Below are 14,824 nucleotides of genomic sequence, written 5' to 3' on the forward strand. Positions count from 1 at the left end.
TAAGGTAGTTATCTGCAGTACGCGACGTTCGTTGTTGGACATTGTGCCGCATGCTCTTAGGCTGTCCTAGTATAACGAGAGGTACGTGATGAGTCCGATAAAATGGGGTTAGCAACATGTAGCAGCTTTCTCTTCTTAAAAGAGGTCTACCTAGGTGCTGGAGTTGTATCTGAAAGCGTGTGGGGTCTCAAACGTGCTCTTTTGACAAGGGAATGACAACACAGCACCCCAAGCTAAACAAGACAGGTTTCTCACTTTTACACCCAAGTAACCCCGCTGTTAGGTGGCATTAGCAGCGCAACACTCGCGCCATCTCTTGTACTAGTCCGCAACTGGACTGACCGCCGCTCGTGCGATGCCACGCGGTGAAGCCAGATTACAGGAGACGCAAGCCGTGCAGAAAAAACAATATCAGGGGACACGTGTAAGTCGAGCATCCCCACAAGTGCTGTCCCATCTATGGAGCTTATTCTCGGAGAAATAAACCAAAGACGTCTCTCCACTCAGCCCGCGGCGGGTGTACTTTTATTGGGATTCTCCATTGATGCCAGATTTTTGCTATGCCTCAGAAGTACGAGCGCATATATTCATAACCTTGTCAAGGTTTTGTTGTGAATTAGTTACGATGGCAGTTACAGCAGCTTTTTGCGTGTGCCGCAACGAGGATGACATTTAGCGGACCAAAGAAAGGCCGTCACCACGAAGTGGAGACAGTTTTGGCCGCGATAAACAAATCAACATTGTAAACGTATCACACACATCACGCGACTACCCAACATTGCTGCTACGTCGACATGTGAGGGTCGACCACGTCAGACCACCACCTGTGACGACGTCACCCGTATTGTTCGCCGCGAACTTAAGGCCACCTGTTCGCCAGCTTTCTCCACGACGCCTCCCGATCTGCCAGCACCCCAAGCTAAACAAGACAGGTTTCTCACTTTTACACCCTAGTAACCCCGCTGTTAGGTGGCATTAGCAGCGCAACACTCGCGCCATCTCTTGTACTAGTCCGCAACTGGACTGACCGCCGCTCGTGCGATGCCACGCGGTGAAGCCGGATTACAAGAGACTCAAGCCGTGCAGAAAAAAACAATATCAGGGGACACGTGTAAGTCGAGCATCCCCACAAGTGCTGTCCCATCTATGGAGCTTATTCTCGGAGAAATAAACCAAAGACGTCTCTCCACTCAGCCCGCGGCGGGTGTACTTTTCCTGGGATTCTCCATTGATGCCAGATTTTTGCTATGCCTCAGAAGTACGAGCGCATATATTCATAACCTTGTCAAGGTTTTGTTGTGAATTAGTTCGGTTGCACGATCAAGGTTAGAAAAACACCCACATAAGCACAGCAGAGAAGTGGCTACGTCAGGTGGCTTGACTGATAACTCTAGAAGCGTCATTCAAAAGACACGGAATTGTTCTCCACTTCTGGCGCCGTTTTCTCTGCTTTTTAAATAAAGAGATCTTGATCCATAAATATTATTATGATATCATCGAGCGATGCTCAAGAAACGAGCCGCCGCGAGAACGACGATGAAGTTGGTCGGTGCGCTTGGCTTGAGCGAGTGTCTGCCTGGCTCCAGTGTAAATAGCCTGTCAATAGCCTCTTCTGTCTGTGTCTTTCCACACGCAACATTCTGGTGGAGGTCAGTGATCCCCGTCCTTACCACGGAACTCGGAAGTGGTCGGCACACGAGCTTGTCACCATGCCTCCCGGTGACGTGCCCACCTCTGCAACGGCTTTGGCTTGTCCCACTGCTCCAATCATCACATTCGCCCCACATCGCGACCTAGGTGTGTTCTCTGGCCTGGAGGGCCAGGATGTTGACGACTGGATCAAACTCTATGAACACACCAGTGCTAATAACAGGTGGGGCCCAACGATTATGCTCGCCAATGTCATCTTTTATCTCGGCGGCACCGCATGCGTGTGGCACCAAACACTTGACGACGAGATAACCAGTTGGGACAAATTCAAAGAGAAGCTACGGGAACTGTTCAGCGACCCCATTGGGCGCAAGGCTGCCGCGAGAAAGGCTCTTGCGTCTCGTGTTCAGTCGTCTATGGAGCAGTACATTCCCTACATCCTCGACGTCTTAGCTCTATGCCGCAAAGCTGACGATGGTATGTCCGAAGCCAATAAAGTGTCACATATTCTAAAAGGCATTGCCGATGACACTTTCAATTTGCTTCTTTTCGGCAATGTCTCGACTATCGACGCCATCATCAAAGAATGCCGTCGCCTTGAACAAGCTAAGAGCCGCCGTATCACACACATCACGCGGCTACCCAACATTGTTGCTACGTCGACATGTGAGGGTCGACCACGTCAGATCACCACCTGTGACGACGTCACCCGTATTGTTCGCCGCGAACTTAAGGCCACCTGTTCGCCAGCTTTCTCCACGACGCCTCCCGATCTGCCAGCAACCACCATTGTGATGATCCAGACTATCGTCCGACAGGAATTTGAGAACATGGGTCTGAACTCCGTGTGTTCCACGTTTCAACCAAACGTTCCCCAGTTCTCTAGCGGCCCTCCTCTTCCTTGGCAGTCCTTTTCAGCCACATCTCGCCGCAACCCATCCGATTGGCGTACCCCTGATGACACGCCGATCTGCTTCCACTGCTGTCGCATCGGCCACATCGCTCGTCACTGCCGCAACCGATGGCCACCACCTCCTCAGACATACACCGCCGCTTATTCCCGCACCTTTGGATTTTCCGTTCCTTATACAACCTGCCATGAATCTACTGCCGCTGATGCTCCTGCTCCGAACCTTCGGTACAGCCGCTCGCCCTCACCTCGACGCCATCAGTCTCGTTCGCCCCAACCCCGTCACTTCTTTTCGCCGCCTATCGCCTCCCGGATCCAGCCGGAAAACTAGGCACTGCAGCTTCTAGAGATGAAGCTGCGTTGTCGACCCTGCCCTCAAATCCTCTGCTCACGTTATCCACGAACCGAAACCTTCTTGACGTTGACGGCTATCCTGTCACGGCACTCATCGATACAGGAGCACATCTTTCAATTATGAGTGCTGCCTTCCGATGACGACGAAACACGCTTCTCACCCCAGCGTCGGCACGCGTCGTCCGCGTTGTGGATGGCGGTACTGTGCCTACCATCGGCATGTGTACGGCACGCGTCAGCATCGCTGGCCGCCACACTCCTGTCCTCTTCAATTGCTCATTGCCCCCACGACCTCACTCTCGGTCTCGATTTTCTCTCCGCACATTCTGCTCTTATTGACTGCTCTTCCAGTACTCTTCGCCTTGAGTTGCCGATGCTCGCAGAACCTTCTGACGCACCCCACTGCCGCTTACGTCCCACCGGCTTTCTTCGCCTGCAGCCAAAGTCAATAGCCTACATTGAACTGTTGTCTTTCGCACCAGTTCCTGATGGCGAGTACCTCGTCACTCCTCTGCCCGACATTCCAATAAGGTATGATGTTACAGTGCCTCACAGTATACTTAATATTACTGGGAACCGCACTCGCATGCCTGTCTGTAACTTTGGATTGGCAAAGCAAATTCTACCGCAAGGCATTTGCCTTGCCACCGTTGATTGTCTTGGCGACCAATACGTGGCAGCGTTATCGACCGATGGTTCTCGCGAGCTAAGCAGGCCCCTCGCGCCAGCCTCGGGTGCCGATCCCAATATAAACAAAATGGTTGCGACGGACCTGTCCTCGGCACAGGCTGAAGAGCTTTGCCAAGTATTATTGTCCTACCGAGATATTTTCGACATCGACGATCGCCCTTTAGGCCTGACGCTCGCGGTCAAGCATTGGATTCTTACTAGCGATGCTACGCCTATCCACCGACGACCGTATCGAGTTTCTGCGTCGGCATGCCGAGTAATTCAAAATGAAGTCAACAAAATGCTCGATAAAAACATCATTGAGCCTTCTTCGAGTCCCTGGGCGTCAACTGTGGTGTTGGTTAAGAAGAAGGATGGCACGTGGTGCTTCTGTGTAGACTACCATCATCTGAACAACATTACTAAGAAGGACGTCTACCCGCTCCCACGTATGGGCACCCTGCAATGCAGTTTGCCTGTACATGTCGCGCCACCTGGCAGCGGCGGTGAGCATCCGCGGGTAGGCCGTCACCGTCATTTCACCAGTGGCCGCGGTGCGCTCAGGCGCGCCTGCAAGCCTGCTTTTCCAATTTTCAAATAGATTCCCCGCGGCGTCTTGGCAGCTCCTTTGTGAGAAGTGTGAACAAAAAGAACAAGCGCAGATACTGCTGCGTTAACAACTGTCACAACCGCGAAGGGGATGTCGGCATCAAATTGTGCCGCTTCCCTTCGAAACCGGGGGAAGCAACCCGGCGGCTGAAGTGGATCGTCGCGGTTCGTGTCGGTCTTGCGAATTTCTGCTAAACGAACTAAGACGTCAGTGAAAAAACAAGAAAAAGAAATGAAAAAGAGCCAGGAGCGGCATCTGTAAAAAGACACAATAAAGCGTCAACAGCATGAAAATGCGTGAACTGATTCCTGCTGTTGTAAATCAGTTTTGATAGTTGTTTAGCTCTTCTTGCTCCAAAACAAGGTCGCAGTGGTTGTTAGGTGTCAAATCTAGCTTCGTAAGCGCTCCGTGCTGGAGCTTTGCATGCGCTTGCTTCCTCCTGCGCCAAGATCAAGACGCGAATGCTGGTACCGAGCTCATTCGTGCCGATGTTTTCTCGCGCTTAGAACAACAGAACTATAAGGTTGGAGTACTCCGCAGAACACGACGAGTATTCGAAAATTAGCATTTCCCTCGCGCACACGAGAGCATATTTGTTCAATCTTCACGTTGTTTAGTCTCAGCTGATTGCTCTCTATGATTCTTCAGCGGTAATACCTTCTGACATTCGAGCCCGAACGACAATACCAGAATATCCTCGAGGCACTTCGTCAACGGAGAAAAAAGCACTTACCTGCCAATTCGCCAAAACCTCTACAATGTGAGGTGCAAGGCACGCTCCAAGTAAGGAAGCGACAAATGACAGTTCGAAGACGTCCACGGCCGTATTTGCTCACTTAAGTGGCATAAAATAATGATTTGTGAACGCACTTCGAAATCGACGTCGTAAGCATACTTATTTTGTTGTGAAAAATACTTCGCTACCTGCAGTGGTTGCTTAGTGGCTACGGTGTTGGGCTGCTGAGCGCAAGGTCGCGGGAATAAATCCCGGCCACCGCGGCGGAATTTCGATGGGGTCGAAATACTAAAACACCCGTGTAATTAGATTTAGGTCCACGTTAAAGAACCCCAGGCGGTCCAAATTATTCCGGAGTCTCCCACCCCGGCGTGCCTCCTAATCAGATCGTGGTTTTGGCACCTAAAACACCACAATTTAATTTAAGCACCTCAGTGGGATGTCCGTGCTGTTTACATCTTTGACACGGTATACGTGGTTGTAGTAAAAGATTTCACGTCCTTTCTCAAGCGTCAGTGGTCCAAAATGGGCCTCGACGTTTTCGATTGCCTTAAAACCGCAATTTAGAACGTCCGAAAGCTTTCAAACGAGTGCCGCAAAAGCATGCCTCCGTAGCAGCGGCCGCCTCGGTGTTTCGCGCAACTGACACGGTGGCGCTGACGGCTGAGCCGATCGCCGCGCCGCCTGACCATTGCAGGGAGCCTATAGACGATGCCCTTGACTGGCTGCACGGTTCCAGCTATTTCTTGTCTATTGATCTTCGTTCAGGATAATGGCAGATTGCTGTTGACGATATGGACAGAGAAAAAACCGCATTCATCACAGCTGATGGCCTATACCAATTTAAAGTAATGCCGTTGGGATTATGCAACGCCCCTGCCGCCTTCGAGCGTATGATAGACTCCTTGCTCCAAGGTTTCAAAGGGTCCATATGCCTCTGCTACTTCGACGACGTCATCGTCTTCATGCCAACGTTCGACACTCACCTTGAACGTCTCACAACTATACTTGATGTATTTTGAAAGGAGAAGCTGCAACTTAACTCGTCCAAATGTCGTTTTGGCCACCGGCAAATTACATTACTCTTCTGGGCCATCTCGATGACCCTTCCGGAGTACAGCCTTATCCCAACAAAACTCGCGCTGTCAGAGAGTTTCTGGTTCCGAAAACAGCCACAGGCGTTCGAAGTTTTGTAGGGCTATGCTCGTACTTTTGTTGTTTTGTCACAGATGTTGCGACAATTGCTGGATCCCTAACTAATCTTTTGAAGAAAGGCGTACAATTCTCGTGGGGCACTGGAGAGGTCGCCGCCTTCTCTCGTCTCGTCACTCTTCTAACCTCACCACCCATTCTCGCCCACTTCGACCTTAATGCCCCTACAGAATCGCGTAGAGATGCCGGCGGTCATGATGTAGGTGCTGTCTTAGCCCAGCGTCAGCGTGGCCAGGATCGCGTTATTGCTTATGCAAGCCGCCTTCCAGCACCATCGGAGCCCAACTATTTCATTATGGAACGAGAATGCCTTGCTGTTGTCTGGGCAGTTGCGAAGTTCCGTCCTTACCTTTACGGTTGTCCTTTTTCCGTAGTCACTGACCATCATGCTCTCTGCTGGCTCTCTTCGCTAAAAGATCCTACAGGCCGGCTTGGTCGATGGGCTTTGAGGCTACAAGAATTTTTATATTTCGTGGTGTACAAGTCTGGCTGCCTGCACCAAGATGCTGACAGCTTGTCGCGTTACCCTGTTGACGACTCTGACTCCTCTAACATTGCCAGTGCTTCTTGCGTATTGTCTGTATCACAGCTGCTTCATTTCGCCAACGAGCAACGCCGTGACGCCTTCGTCAGAGCACTCATCGACCGTTTTTAGCACTCTCCGGCCGATGCTACTCTACGCCTCTTCGTTCTCCGCGGCGGTACTCTGTACCGTCGTAACCTTCATTTGGACAGCTCTGAGTTCCTATTTGTAATACCTAAACACCTCCGCTCCACCGTTATAGAAGAGCTCCATGACGCACCAACGGCAGGACATCTCGGCGTATCTTGTGGGGATGCGCGACCCTCGCGCCTCCCCTGATAGCTTGTTTTCCCGCATAGCCCCGTCTCCGTGTGGCGTCGCCGCGTGGGCCGCGGCGTTGGAGTGGTACAAGCGTGGTGCAAGAGATGGCGCAACAGTCGTGCCGCTGCGGGGTTACTTGGGTGCGGGAAAGGCGCTCTCTCTTGGGTTGGAGACAGCCAGCGGGACGGACGTGCCGTGCCGCACGTGCAGCGACCCTCTTTCCCGGCGGGTCGGCGCACGGCGGGGGACGACTCCCGCGTGTGCGCGGCGACCCATGCTTCTGCGAGACCGCCTCGCGTGGCCGCCTGCGAACGCGCCACTATTCGCGTGACGATACACGAGAACGACCAGGCGTTGGGATCCAGCATGGGGCGAACATATTCGCTCGCTTCTGGTCGTGGTAAGTCAGACTTCTAGATTTGTCGTGCGCCCATCGGCATGTTTTGTGGATAGCAACTTGGCTAGCAGGCATTCATGTATGAAAGGTGCAATAAATGCCCTTGTGATTGTTTGCACTACTGTGTTGTCGTTCCTTTGTCCCAAGAGTACGGTGGGAGAATCCCACATCAGACCCCACAATCTCGAACCTATGACCGTGTACGTCGCCGCTTGTGAAGTTTGCCAACAACGCAAGAAGCCTTCCCAGCTCCCCGCTGGTTACGTGCAGCTCCTCGACATTCCTGCCGAGCCCTTTCATCGTGTCGGCTTAGACCTTCTCGGCCCATTTCCGGAATCTACATCAGGAAACAAGTGGGTTGCAGTCGCAGTGGACTACGCGACCCGCTACGCCGTAACCCGTGCTCTTCCGACCAGTTGGGCAACTGATGTTGCGGACTTCCTCCTACATGATATCATTTTGATGCATGGTGCTCTGCGTCAATTGCTAACAGACCGTGGCCGTACGTTTTTGGCGAAAGTCATGGACGACATCATGCGTGCCTGCTCAATACGGCATAAATTTACCACCTCCCACCATCCCCAAACGAACGGCCTCACTGAGCGCTTGAACCGCACCCTTACAGACATGCTAGCCAAATACGTTTCTGACGACCACTGTGACTGGGACCTGGCTCTACCTTACATTACCTTTGCATACAACTCTTCCCATCTCAAAACTGCTGGCTTTTCCCCGTTTTACGTCTTGTATGGTCGCGAACCAACGCTACCACTGGACACTGTGCTTCCGTCCGCCACAGCTTCAACTAGCGATTATGCCCGTGATGCAATCGCCCATGCTGACCATGCTCGCCAACTTGCGCGCGCTCGTCTACAAGTGTCTCAAGAGAAGCAGAAGCAACGCTATGACCTCCATCACCGTGATGTCCATTTTGTGCCCAGCAGCCTCGTGTTGCTTTGGTTACCTTCGCGTAAAGTTGACCCATGTGAAAAATTTCTTTTTTGTTACACAGGTCCGTATCGCATGCTCCGCAAAGTGGCCGATGTCACCTATGAAATCGTTCTAGCCACGCCCACTACTTCCTCCGCTGTGACAACCAGTAACATTGTCCACGTTGCCTGACTCAAGCCCTACAACTCTCCATGCGCCTTGGATATTTAACAGCACTGCGACGGTGCTTTTTCCGCCAGGGGAAGGGGGGGTGGGGGTAGTATTGCAATATCATCCAGCAATGCTCAAGAAACGAGCCGCCGTGAGAACGACGATGAAGTTGGCAAGTGCGCTTGGCGCGAGCGAGTGTCGGCCTGGCTGCCTGGCTCCAGTGTAAATACTGTCTGTGTCTTTCCACACGCAACAATATTTTCACAAACAACAGATAAATTTGTTAATTTTCGCTTTTAATTCCTGTTGCCTCTGCTTGCTCCCTTGGTAGATAGATCGTTTGATTCCTCAACTCCTTGCGACTCTTGTTTCCAGCTGCCAACTTTGCATGAAAAGTGCTGTACAATTAAGGAAAAACCGGACAAGGTAACCTGCCCCGCTACCCTACCCCATCCCTCATCCACCCTTACCGAGCGATGGGAGACCTTGCTAACCAGCACTGCCCTGGAAGACCAGCTCGTCCTGATCTCCAGGAGCCAGGCGGCTAGGGAAGCATATGGGTCCCGTGAAGAGGGAACCACTTCCATCGACGGCGTCTAAGAAGATGTCCAGCTCGGCTCAATAAAGTTGTTTCTCTCTCTCTCTCTCTCTCATTCTTCTCATGGGTTTAACGGTTATTGCAGGTTTCAATGATGGATGCTGTTTCGCCATATTTTATTTTCCACCTGATCTAACCCATATCGCGGGTATATGGTTCCGAGGATCTGCCAGCATCGGGGTGAGCCATCACTCGACGAAATAATGAAGCAAAAACAAAAGTTAAACGTAACTGGCGTTTTCTCTGGTCAGAACTCATTCTACGAGCGTACAGACCAGCTGACTACGAACCGAATCCCTTTCCTGGTTCCTGGATCAGTTTAAACAAAGAACATTGAACCAGCAAAGCAACAGCGATGCGCACGACTGTTGAACACATCTAGAGTTAATCGCGCGGGCACCGTGTCTATGAGAAAACTGGCCTTCATATTCCAGGAGATGCTGATAACTACCGCGATACAAAAGGAGTGAAAAAGGCCGTAGAATGTTGGCCGCTGAATAGCTGTCAAGTCTCAAGATTGATATAGCGGCGCTTTAGGGTGGTGTGTGAGGAGTGGTGGCATGGGTGGGGAGAGGGAGATATGCCAATTTCATGGGGGATCAGCCCCCCCCCCCCCATTCCCCCGCTGGGTTTGTGCCTGAATAGGTCATGAGGGCTCTGTACAAGGCATCGGTGCTCACTTATACGAGCGAACCATCTTTTGCAGAAGCAGGTTACCACACTTCAGGGCCTGTCACTGTTCGCCCAGATTTTGGTGATGTCCAAGCACATGGTCCTCAGTAAAAGGAAGCGGATGAGGTGCACAATGCAGGATCCAGTTCTTGACATAATAAAACTTAGATGAGTCAGTATGGTAAGGTAAGCATGCTTGCTAATTATAGCTTCTTATTTTACTTTACATGTTGCTTCAAGCACTCCGTACGCACCAGAAGTATACAGAAGGCAGAACTGAGAGCTATAATTGTGACACTGCGGTCTAATATTCAGTGGCGATATATATGGTTGTTCATACGTGAGCAGTCCTCCTGATACCTGAAGACAGCTCAGGGACACAATAGCTTTTTAAATCAGCTTAAAATCGCGTCTCCTATTTCTACTCCCTATGACTACGTTTTCTGCTGTTGCACGTCAGAAGAGCACATGTTGTGGTTCTGACCTGTGTGTTCTTGTGCAGGTGATCTGATGGATGGTCCTCCGTAGTAAAGGCGGCAATCCCGCGAAAACATGTCTTCCTCGACGAGGCCCCCTGGCCGGTCCACTCTGGCTAGGTCCAAAAGCCTGCGCCTGCCCAGACCTACCGTGCAGCAGCAGGTGAGTAAGGGTGGCACTCTTGATAGCGTCTGTTGCGAATCACGACCTGGCGTCTGCATGTGTGATGCCTTTTAGGGACACAAAAGAGAAACACTAAATCAGCTTAGACTGATAGTCTTCTTTTGCTAATGTCCTGGCATATAATAGGTTGGTTACTGAAAGAGGAAATGAAGATCAAAGTTCCATTTCTTTAATTTCATGCCGAAACTACAGCAACGTGGCTAACTGGACGAGTTTGTGTGGATTCATAGTTACGAAAATTGTGAAGTCACGAAGACAACAGAAAAAAAAAAACAGCACGGGTGCTTACTAACCATTGAAAGTATTTTGCTAGAGACTTACGTATATAAGTTAAACTGACATATTTAAATGAATTCAAAAGAAAGCTGTTGTGTACAACATTCCTATGACATGTGTCGCAAGATATATAGGATAGATGTGTCAGTGCGTGAATGAGTACCTAAGACAACAGAGGAATTCTTTGAAAGCAGCGTAGTTTTGAATTTGTGTCTACACTGTCAAGGTTTTCACTGCCCCCAAGGATTATATGAAATCAAGATTCTGTTTGTGGACTGACTAGCATTTGAAATAGCCAAGGCATTTTTCATCAAGGATTACAAAATCATGTGCGTGAACATTTCTTTATACTTGAGATGCCAATGGATTCACAAATGTATGCGTGTGATCATTTGTGCCAGTGGTACCGCTAGACCAGACGAGTTTTGGTACCTTACTCACCTGGCATGGGGAACCAACTGTGTTCTGTTAAATGACATTTCATGTGGCAACTGCTGATACTTATTCAAATCATTGAATATTTTTATATTATTGGGTGCAGTTTTGCCTAAGGCAGTGTGAATACCTGCAGTTAGTGGCGTAGCTGCTGCGTAGCCTGTGCCAGCGGAAGCTTGCGCTACTGTTGGTCTGCACTCGCAATGGATAGGATAGAAATATCGACGTCACTGGTGCAGTATTTCATATTTATTTCGGTACTGCCACACTGGGCCATCCACAGTGCCAAAGTACTGCAGGCTCTAGACCCCAAGGTGATTTTGCTTAGAGAAAATTTTTTTTGTTTAAGATGCCATATTTTAAGATAGCGCAGACTAAACGGAAGAGGGACCCAAGAACCACATCGCCAGACTATGTTTAGCAACGTGCGCTTCGATCATGAGTGCCTGGTGAGTGGTTTAGTGACCACCTAGCAAATTAAATTTATTACGTAGGATGTTGATAAATTTGTAGCGGACAATTCTGCGGCGCTACATTACTGGTTCATCGGGTACACGAGCTCGGGCTGCTGGCCTTATCTTAGCCATTTACCCCCAGTAAAGCTGGTGGGAAGAGGGGAGTCTTCAGGCACATATAACCCCCCCACCCACCCACAACTGGCACCTGGGGCCCCCCTGTTACTACACCACTGCTTGCAGTAAATCGTAATTGCGAAAGCTTCAAATGGGTTGTGCATTGCTTGCAAGGAGCTATTGAATAATCTGCGGCTAGCAGAAAGCGTGGCACAAGAGGAGGCTAGCTCAGTGCTGGCTTCTGGAATGTTCTTCAAGGTGGATGGGATTGAACAGTGCTGTGAAGAATAGAACTCCACTCTCACGGTGGAAATTCCTTTATTCCACTGGGACATCGTAGCAGCACACACATCATATTTGAGTCTAAGTGCATTTGATTCAGAAAGGTTTGAAGCACCCATGTTGCAGAATGTTGCCACTTTTGTGGAATATTGAAAGAGGACCATGAAGTAATTGCAATAAAGCATAGTTTTAACCAAACAGAATCTTTTTGCTACAAAACTGCTCTGCAATGTGCAAGTTACCGAATTGCAACTGCTTTAAATGCACTTGAATCGTGCCAGTGGAGGCCTCGCCACAAATGTTGCAGCCACGAAGTGGCCATGACATATGTCATCATCAGACCATAAAAAAATTGACTGGGTCTATTTTGTCTATTGATGAGTAGTTTCCTAAAATGGACATGAGCAAAAGTGCTGCAAATTACAATAAAACTTAGATATCAGCAGGTGCGTGCAATAATCGGTTGATATTTACTCAAATTGAGTGTGAGAATTTTGTGCACAAGAAGTGAAAACAGCCCAAGATTGACAGAGGAACTTGAAAGTTTCCAAATATGCTTATTGCAGATAATCAGTTTGATGAAATTTGGCCAGAATGCAGACCACATTTTCTAGAAGTGTAAAACAGTTTCCTGCTGCATAGGTTACATTTTCGGCACCCTTTGGAGCTTTCTCCTCCAGGCTAGAGTTACTGTACGTGGCTCCCGTGGAGAGCCATATACAGTAATGCTACTTCAGGCAGGCTTTCTTTGCTGCATGATGAGATTTAGCTACAGCTGTTCCAGCGATTCTTGCCTGCCTGCTCGATTTGTGATCTCAGTGCCTTTGTGGCCATAACTGGAGCACATGCTCTCGCATCCTCTCATATGTGGAGTGGAAGCAGCCTGATGCCAGCTCAGCCAAGGCTCGTTTGTTGTTACACCAGTGAAGCTGGGCCTCATCAATTGAGCATGAATCAGACCGCTACCATGCCTCAATTATAACCATTTTTCGACATTTTCTGGTAGGCCTTTATTAGTTTACTCATAAAAACAGAATGTTGAAGCATAATTTTACAGCCAACACCAAAAAAATGTTTTTTAAAAGAACAATGTGATTTCTTTTACCCTCGTCAAGAGTAATTTGCAACAAAAATGAAAAAAAAAATCCATAGTATGATTACTTTTCTCGCATTTCCCTTTAATTGCACCCTATAAAACCAGATATCATGACAAAATTTGTTTATTTTTGCTCATGCATTGTGTAGTGTAATTTCACGCCATTTTTATGTTTATGCATTATACTTTTCACAAGCTATGCCACGATTCAAAGAGCTGTTGATTTGGATTCGCATTATGAGACTTTCGCTCATTGACGCGACTAGAACAGTGGCAACATTTGATGTTTGTTGAGATGCTGAGGGTTGCTTGACATCATAGCTGTGCCACATACCCAGTGGCACAACAATGGGGCAGCCCAGATTTAACAAGTTCAAATGAACCATTGTATGTCATGTGCTTTTCCATTAGAAGAGATGTTTTGTGCTTATACGATGCAACTTTTCTCTCCCAGTGCAATAAATTGCTTTGTCCTAATGCTCTGGTTCACTGATCAGTAGTGGTAAGCCATATTCAGAAATGCAAGGCATGTACTTTTATGTGTAACTGTACATTGTGTTTAAATATCTACTTGATGTTTCAAGCCCTGTGATGAAAACAAAGCATAATTTATAGCTTAACACAAAAGTAGTGGCTAGTTTTGGAATATTAAGTTAAGGCATATTCAGTAAATAAATTGTCACTTTACCTATTCCTTGAAATCTGTAATTTCATCTGCACTTCGGTGTTTTGCTGTAGTGGAAGGTAATATCTTATGACCCTCTTCTGTTGACCTATGCATGTCTAAATTGGCCACATCGCGTAGCACTCTAGATAGCATTCAAAGAATCCTCTTAAGATGAGATTTGTATTTTTTAATGCACATGTCAGGCCTGAACTACCTGCAGCGAGTAGATAAGTTTGCGTGAGGCTATAAAATTTCTCCCTGCATGTTGGCCATTCCTTCAGCACTTATTCTCACTGCTATACCTGCTCTCGCAGACTTTCTTCCAAACAAGGGCAGACTGCTTTGACGCGTGCGTCACAAGCACACCTTTGGTTTAGTAGCACTGCACATAGAAAGAAGGAGTAAAACACAGCTTACAACATTTCTTGGAGTTTTGTTGCACAAGAGTGATTCAATGGTGGTGTCAGTCCAAGGATGACTCGGCACAACCAGAAGGCAGCTGTCAACTGCGGCGCCATGGCAGCATGCGAGTCATCGGTGGTGCGGCGCCGGCAGCGATGAGTGCCTCGTATCATGGCTCCCTGCAGCCAGAGCCGCAGCCAGTGGCCGCACGCAAGGCACAGCTCCCACCACCACTCCCAGGGCGCAGACCCACCAGGCCCGAGTCTAAGCCTGCTGGTGCGTAACTGGTTATCTCTCTGCATGACTGGCCAGTCTGCTGTTTAGCTGGTTTTTCAACCAGAGACAACTAAGCAGTATGTGAAAGTGTGTATAAGCTACAGAGGCATACTTTACAGCAGGCAAGGGCAGATGGAGACCACTGAAGCCCACAGCTGTTGCGACTTCCTTATTGGCTGAAAATAAATAGGGAGCTGAGGTGCGTGTTGAGTGAATCAACACACTTGCTTCATTGACCCTTGGCTTCTTGCACATTTTTACAAGTCACTATATTGCAAGCAATAAAAACAGTGTGAAACAACAGGACGAGCAAATGGACACAGACAACAGCGCCGACTAACAACCAAAGTGTTTTTATTCCTTCAGTCAGCATATGTATGCTCCGCTGCTATCTCAAGCCACAGA

General features: G+C 48.9%; 1 protein-coding gene across 2 annotated transcripts in view; it reads left to right on the plus strand.

The window, feature by feature from the left end:
• Positions 1-14,824, plus strand: part of LOC139055887 (plectin-like) — a 295,516-nt gene that overhangs the window by 82,368 nt on the left and 198,324 nt on the right. For both annotated transcript variants that reach the window (XM_070533491.1, XM_070533490.1), the window contains 2 exons: positions 10,256-10,392; positions 14,209-14,419. In XM_070533491.1, the coding sequence (XP_070389592.1) occupies positions 10,306-10,392; positions 14,209-14,419 (298 nt within the window). In that variant the 5' untranslated portion in view covers positions 10,256-10,305. The remainder of the gene's footprint in view (positions 1-10,255; positions 10,393-14,208; positions 14,420-14,824) is intronic.

The sequence above is a fragment of the Dermacentor albipictus genome, chromosome 2 (genome assembly GCF_038994185.2).
Source record: "Dermacentor albipictus isolate Rhodes 1998 colony chromosome 2, USDA_Dalb.pri_finalv2, whole genome shotgun sequence".
NCBI classification, from domain to species: domain Eukaryota; kingdom Metazoa; phylum Arthropoda; class Arachnida; order Ixodida; family Ixodidae; genus Dermacentor; species Dermacentor albipictus.